At 42.2% G+C, this 7,672-nt stretch overlaps 2 protein-coding genes across 7 annotated transcripts in view; both read right to left on the bottom strand.

The window, feature by feature from the left end:
- Nucleotides 1-1,389, bottom strand: LOC115293980 (protocadherin gamma-B3-like; the record flags this gene model as incomplete). Its single annotated transcript, XM_029941686.1, has 1 exon — nt 1-1,389. A coding segment is annotated over exon 1 (1,371 nt), but the record flags the coding sequence as incomplete, so codon positions are not given.
- LOC115294307 (protocadherin gamma-C3) overlaps nt 1-7,672 on the bottom strand; it is a 161,270-nt gene that overhangs the window by 113,216 nt on the left and 40,382 nt on the right. Inside the window, exons 1-2 of one of the 6 annotated variants that reach the window (XM_029942102.1) lie at nt 4,763-7,401; nt 1,834-1,906 (exon numbers count right to left, since the gene is read on the bottom strand). The exons of 3 other annotated variants lie outside the window; for them this stretch is intronic. In XM_029942102.1, coding sequence (XP_029797962.1) covers nt 1,862-1,906; nt 4,763-7,183 — 2,466 coding nt within the window. In that variant the 5' untranslated portion in view covers nt 7,184-7,401 and the 3' untranslated portion in view covers nt 1,834-1,861. Of the gene's footprint in view, nt 1-1,833; nt 1,907-4,762; nt 7,402-7,672 lie in introns of those variants that run through there. 2 more of the 6 variants (XM_029942099.1, XM_029942097.1) reach the window with 2 other exon arrangements.

Here is a 7,672-nt window from a genome sequence, read left to right as displayed (position 1 = left end):
CTGGTGGAAAACAGGAGCATTGTCGTTGACATCTGCAATGTTCAAGGTGACGCTTCTGTTGGAGGAGAGGGGCGGCCTTCCCCTGTCGGTGACTGTGATGGTAATGTTGTATTCTGGAGTCTGCTCTCGATCTAGGGCTCCATCTGTGACCAACTTGTATGTGTTTTTTGTATCTTGAACTATTTTAAATGGGAACTGTCCTTTTAGTTGGCAGAAAACTTCCCCATTAAGTCCAGAATCAAGGTCATATGTTTTGATCAGGGCAACAACAGTCCCCAACTTAACATCCTCTAGAATATGTTTAGATTCAGAATCCAGGGTTATCTCTGGAGCATTATCGTTTTCATCCAAAATATCTATTTGTACTTTACAGTGTGCTGTGTGACGTCCACCATCCTTTGCTTCCACCCCAATTGTGTAGCTCTGTCTCTCTTCAAAGTCCAGTACTCCACCAGTGGTGAGTTCTCCTGTTGTACTGTCCAGTTTGAACAGCTGTCTTACTGCCTTACCAATGTTGATGAAAGTGTAGGTGATCTCAGCATTGACCCCTTCATCCAAGTCAGTGGCCGTCACTCTTAGTACAGAGGAGCCCACAGGCAGGTTCTCAGGAACACTGACCTTATACATGTCCTGGGTGAACACCGGTGCGTTATCATTTGCATCTGCCACAACCACCTCAATCTGGGTAGTGCAGCTTCTGGCTGGGTCACCCCCATCCACAGCCGTGAGGACCAGGTGGTGGCAGGACTGCTCTTCCCTGTCCAGGGGAGTCTTCACTACCAGTTCTGGGTACCTACTACCATCTGGGTTCTCCTTCTGGATCAAAGAGAAGTGTGGGTTGTGACTGAGGTAGTACTGCTGAAGGGAATTGACACCTACATCTGAATCTTGCGCGGGTTCCAGGGCAAAGGTGGCTCCAGTTACAGCTAGTTCACTGATTTCCAATTCGGTGATATTTTGGCTAAACATCGGTGGGTTGTCATTGACATCCTGAATTACCACACTTATATGAAAAAAGTTCAAAGGCTTTTCGGCGACCAATTCGAATTCTAGAACACATGTTGACTTCTCGCCACAAATTTGCTCTCGGTCTATGCGGTCACTAACAAGTAAGTCCCCATTCTCAGTACTCACTGTAAAGAATTTCCTCTGTGCACTAACTCGCAGGTTTCGAGCCGGCAAATCTTGCAAGCCAAGCCCCAGATCTTTGGCGAGGTTCCCCACAAGCGACCCCCTGGGCAGCTCCTCCGGAATAGTATAGAGGATCTGCTCCGAGAGCACCGAGAGCACCGGGCAGAACAAAGACAGCCAAGAGAGAAACAGCATTCGTCTCCGCCCAGCCGGGCCGTTCAATCTCAAGTGATCTCTCATCCCGCTTTCAGCGCCTTTGCTTTTCTGACTCTGAAGAGCTACGATCGCTAAATTATCCCAAGAATTCTCTGAGCTGGAGCAACTCCTTGATTTGTTTTAGCAGGCAGACTCTGACAGATATCTTACCGTCAGAGAGTCAGAGGCAGTGTCCAATTCTCGCAGTTTTGCGGTGGGCTGGCGATTCCTTTGCGCGAGAAGCTGATACTTCGCTCAGTACTAGCCAACAGCGGCACCCCGCGTCTGGGCTGCAAAACTGCAGTAGTGGTTACTAAATCAGTTCCAAGTAAGGAGTGGGTTAGAGGAAAATTCTACTGTGTCCTGATACTGATGTTCATTCTTCTCATTTTACAAGGATTTTAACATTTTAATCTTTGGTCATTTTATTTGAACCTGAGCTTTGTCCATATAACTCAAATGATTTTTACTCCTCAAGAGCAGAGGTCACTTGCTGAAGATATTTATTGGCATCGTGATGCTTTCATTTCCATTTTCATAAAGGGCTATAATAACATCTCCTCTGTGTTATGTAGTAAAACTGAGGACCAAGTAAAATAATATGTAGAAAATGACACAAATGAAAGTAGTGGTGGTGCAGCAGAAAGTGTAATATGAAAATTCTTGAAATATCAGCTTGATTTGTATTGTTACTCCACTGTATTTTCTTTTTTCTAACTTACATGTTACAAATCTCATCACTTTTAGTTTTATCCTGTATTTCACTTCCTACTATATTATCATTGTCACCTTACCCCCAAAATAATTGATATGTAAGCAAAGAGACTGATTGTCCTTATAAAATAGAAGTATGGTAAGAAGCAAGAAGAAACTCTTTTCCTTAGTTTCCAAGTGTCTACTTGCAAATGACTAGGATTTAAAAACTATTCCTCTGATTTTATTTTTTCCATGTTACTTTACCATTGTCTTTAATGGTACTGTTTCTTCTCAAGTAATTTAGCAATGGTGAATTACTTTAATTTTGAGGTTGAGGCATGAGTCCTTATAATCACATATACTAAAGAAAGTTATCTATGTTGTCCACTTTTTTTTGGTCCCGAGGTTACTATCAGATCATACCAACCCTCTGGTACTGACATTCTGGCCTTGTAAATAAGCATGTCAATTTTTATGTTTCTGATAGGACTTACAGGTTTAATTCCATTTCCAAACTGGAAGTCTTCATAAAGAAACTTTTTAGACCTACACAATATATTGTTATCCTAAACCTTAGCAGATCTGTAGCAAGGATGAACTCATAGTGGACTAGCATTAGACATCTGAAACTAGTCATTGTATTCAGATTCTAGGCAGAAACTCATGGACATCTCTTCTTCATATAAACATAAAAAACATACATTCAAGACTTTGTTCCAAAATGTGACTGAACAAGTGCCTTTCCAACATGGTGTGAACACTTATGTTAGTACAGGACAGTTATCTTTTCAGAGCACATATGAAACTAAATATTTAAATATTTAAAAGATTATGGGATATATACAGTATATACACTCAGACTGCTGGATCAAGCATTTCTTTATATGAAGTCTATTGAAGTTGATAGAGGTTTACTCAGGACACATATCCAAAATCTATAACCTCTTCTTTAAAATATAATGAAAAGAAAAAATAATATTTATTATAAAATATAATGAAAAAGTGAGTTTTCATGTAGGAGTGAATGGTATCAGTCTCCATCCTCCATCATACAGATTCTTGTTACTCTTTGGATGTATTCAGTGAATCTGCACATTTTACACTATGATCAGAATTGTCCATATTAGAGTATAATTGGATCCCCTTCAAGTAAATATTTAAAAAATAAAAATGAAGTGGTCATAGGTTCCTGCATGTTACAATAAACCATTTGTTTGGTTAAGTAATGTAGCCTGCTATCCCTTTCATAGTATTTTATGGTTATTCCCCTATTTATTCATACTTTGCAGCTGATAAAGTACAGTATTTGAAAAACTTAAAGAGAACTATCTGAAAATCATCTTAGTAAATCAGATGTCAAAAATGGAAAGGGTAGCTCTTTTACTACACCGCACACACTTGTGAATTTTTAATACCCAAAGACGTGCATTTAATCAAGATGGATTATTAATTTAAGACAAGCACATGAATTTTAACATTTCAAACAATTTTTAGGTTGAATTGATTTTCCAAGTACAAATCTTAGAGTCCAGGGGTGACTGGGTGGCTCAGTCAGTTAAGTGTCTAACTCTTGATTTTGGCTCAGATTATGGTCTCATAGTCATGAAATGGAATCCAGCATGTCCAGCTCTGCACTGGGCATGGAACCTGCTTCATATTCTCTCCTCCCCTCCCTTTACCCCTCCCGGGCTCACACTCTCTTTCTCTCTCTCAAAAAATAATTTTAAAAACCACAAATCTTAGAGTCTAGTAATAAAGCAGAATTGTACTGACACTTGCATAAATGTAAACACTCAAGTGGATATTGATTCTAAAAAGTGAAGAGATTATCTGTAACTAGAAGAAGCCAAGTGTAATGGCATATTAATGCTGTATTTAATGAATGTAGCAAAATCTAATATCTTGGAGATTTTAAACTAAATCACAAAGTTCTAAGGCTCTCACTGATTTTTTCCTCTCAACAAATTTGCATGTCCAGTAATTACATAGGTTAACCCAAAGTTTCCAGACTTGAGAATGCCACAGACTATAAATTTAATGTTTTTCTGATTTTTATCATGTTGTTTTCTATATTCCTCCACTGGTTTATGAAAACACTGTAAATTATTTCCGTATATAAACAGTATACTAAAACTTCAGTGCTGTACACTATCCTTTCCAAAACATATTTACCATTAATGTTTACACAAATATTCGAAAGAGAACATTATATGTAACAACACTTCTACTAACATGATAACAGTTCTGGGGCACCTGCGTGGCTCAGTTGCTTGAATATTTGACTCCTGACTTTGGCTCTGGTCATGGTCTCACAAAGTTTGTGAGTTAGAGCCCTGCATGGGGCTCTGCACTGAAAGCTCAGAGCCTGCTTGGGATTCTCTCTTTATCTCTTTCCTCTGCACCTTCCCCTCTCAAAATAAATAAACCAACACTTAAAAAGGTAACAGTTATAGTATTAGAAAGTCTTTGGGTAAAGCGATTATGTTTAATTTCTTTTAAGACTATGTATATCAGCTAGATTGTCTAGAAATTTCATGTATTGAAAAAAGAAAACATTAAACCCCAAATATAATTTGAAAACAAATTGAGACAGCATCATCAAATTAAATCAAGTCGATCTCTATATAAAACATACAATGATTTGTTATTTATATGATTAACCAATTTTGAATGTGAGAAACAAATGAGGAAACAAATGAAAAAAAATGCTATAAGAAATGATAATGAAAAAAAATCTCACCTGTATAACTCCTAGCTCTTCATTTACATTTATCTTCTCAGATACCAGAAGTGGCTCGCTTTTCCCACAGCTTTCCTGGCTGATGAGTGTGTCTGCATAGTTGGGCTGGGGGAAGATCACGTGACTGTCCCCGGAGTTGGCTGTGAGGGAAACCTCGTGGGAATAGGTCTGCAGGAAAGCGCGCACCCCATCCACACCTACAAAATGTGAGGCAGGCACACCAGCCAACCTGCTTCCTGGAGCCTGGAGCTGACTCAAAGAGTGCCAGCGCCTCAGCCTGAGCGCCAGCAGCACGATGACAAAGGCAAGGAAGACACAAGAGACTACAGCCACTGCCACCACAAGGTAGAGTGTGAGACTGGAATCATCAGCATATGATGAGGGCTTGAGGCTGTCCAGGTCAGCCAGGACATCTGGGATATTGTCAGCTACAGCCACAGTGAGTGTGACAGTAGCTGAAAGAGGGGGCTGTCCGTGATCTTGGACCACCACCACTAAGCTCTGCTTGAGCGCATCTCTGTCCAGCAGAGCCCGCGCTGTGCGCACCTCACCTGTGTGTAGCCCCACTGTGAAAAGTCCTGGCTCGCTGGCCTTGAGCAAGTGATAGGACAGCCAGGCGTTCTGGCCAGAGTCTCTGTCCACCGCCACCACCTTGGTCACCAGGTAGCCTGGCTCTGCGGATCGGGGCGCCAGCTCCACGCCTGTGGAACCATCAGTGGGAATGCTGGGGTACAGGATTTCAGGGGCATTGTCATTCTGATCCAGCACAAACAGGCTCAGTGACATGTTGCTACTAAGTGGAGGGTCTCCACTGTCACTGGCCATTACCCACAGCTGCAGATCTTTAACCTGCTCATAGTCAAAAGAGCCCAGAGCATACAGGATGCCTGTATTGGAGTTGATAAAGACATAGGTAGACAGAGGCATTCCTTGAAACATATCCTCAGCCAGAGAGTAAGTGACCTTGGCATTGTTGCCGCTGTCAGGGTCGTGAGCAGTCACAGATAAGATTGAGATGCCTCTGGGATTGTTTTCCAGGATGTAGGTGGAGTATGAAGTGTGAGGGAAGACGGGCGGGTTGTCATTGATGTCTGCCACATTCAGGGAGATGTGGCTTTCTGTACACAGCGGTGGGTTTCCACTGTCAATGACAGTTATTGTGATGTTATAATCTGAGATCTCTTCTCTGTCCAGGACTTTCGTTGTCAGTAAGTGATAATAATTATCAACTGACTTTTCTAATTTAAAGGGCAAGTTCCTGGGAATAGAACATACAATCTCACCATTCTCTCCAGAATCACCATCATGTACACTAAATAGTGCAATTACAGTTCCAGGAGGACAGTCTTCAGAGACTGAACTAGCAAGAGATGTAAGGGTCACTTCTGGGACATTGTCATTCACATCCTGTACTGTGACCAATACCTTAGCACTGGCAAGAAGAGCACCTCCATCCTGAGCTACCACTTCCATAAGGTAGAATCTGGATTCTTCATAATCCAGTGATTGCAGAGTTGAGATCTCACCCAGGTTGGAATCAAGTTGGAAAGTCTCTGAAATCTTATCTTCTTCATTGCGAAAAGAGTATGTTAATTCTCCGTTTATTCCCTCATCTGGATCCGTGGCGGTTAGCGTAAGCAGCTGAGTGCCTACAGGTATGTTCTCTGGAACACTCACTCTGTACTCAGATTGAGTGAAGAGGGGCACGTTATCGTTTGCGTCGAGGACCATCACGTGTATGTGCATAGTACTAGAGAGTATGGGGTCTCCACCATCTAAAGCTGTGAGAAGAAGGTTGTGGACAGCTACTTTCTCGCGGTCCAAGGGCTGTTCCAGTACCAGCTCCGGATATTTTTGTCCATCAGTTCCGCTTTTCTGGTCCAGAGAGAAGTGCGTGTTGGGGCTGAGCTGATAACGCTGGAGAGAGTTCCTACTCACATCCGCATCTCGAGCGAAGGGAAGCGCTAACCGAGTTCCCGTAGCCGCATTTTCATTAACTTTTACTTTTACTTCCTCATCCCGGAAACGTGGAAAGTTATCATTAATATCTATTATTTCTATTTCTACTCCATAAATTTTCATGTTATTCTCGAGCAAGATGTTAAAACTCACCAGGCACCGTGCGCTCTGAGCACAGAGCTCCTCCCGGTCTATCCTGCTTGCGGTGACCAAGCTGCCGCTCCGCAGGTTCAGAGCAAAGAGCTGCGTCCTACCTCTGGAGACGATGCGGACGCCACGCTCCGCCAGCTCCCGGGGCTCCAGCCCCAGGTCCTTGGCGATGTTGCCCACGAAGGAGCCTTTGTCCAGCTCCTCCAGCACTGAGTAGTGGATCTGCCCGCCTCCGGCTCCCCATGATGTCTCCAGGAGCAGGAAGATCAGGAGCGGCTCCAGGCAGCCCCAACCCCTCAGTGTATCCGCCATTTCCTTCTCTCCGACCAGTTTTCTTAGTCCTAATTCCAGTCTGCTGTATCCTTATTTCTTGCGTGTCAAAGGGAATACATTACTTGACAGAAACGCGAGGCTTTCCCCACAAACTTCTCTGGTCTGTGTGTGCGTAGTGCGGAAGAACAGAGTTAGGTCACCGACAGCGGGCAGCTTTTCCACTTTGGTGAACAGCGACGCTCAGAGTCCTAACTAGTTACTACACCAATTCTGTTTTTATTTCATTTTATTTCATAAATGTTTAATTGTATTTTATTTCTAATAATTTTGCTGCACTCTTAACCTATTACCAGGTGACACTGCTCATATTTAATTCTGAAATAGCAAAAGATTTCCACAAACCTTGAGGTCAATATAATTATTAGATTTTTATTTCTTTAGAAAAGTTTTATTTAATATGCCATTGAACCGGTGTCCTTTACCTCTTACCTATACCGAGTCCATTAAATTAGGATATTAGAATTAATT

This window comes from Suricata suricatta, chromosome 6 (genome assembly GCF_006229205.1).
Source record: "Suricata suricatta isolate VVHF042 chromosome 6, meerkat_22Aug2017_6uvM2_HiC, whole genome shotgun sequence".
Classification (NCBI taxonomy): Eukaryota; Metazoa; Chordata; class Mammalia; order Carnivora; family Herpestidae; genus Suricata; species Suricata suricatta.
This window is presented reverse-complemented; position numbering and strand designations above follow the sequence as displayed.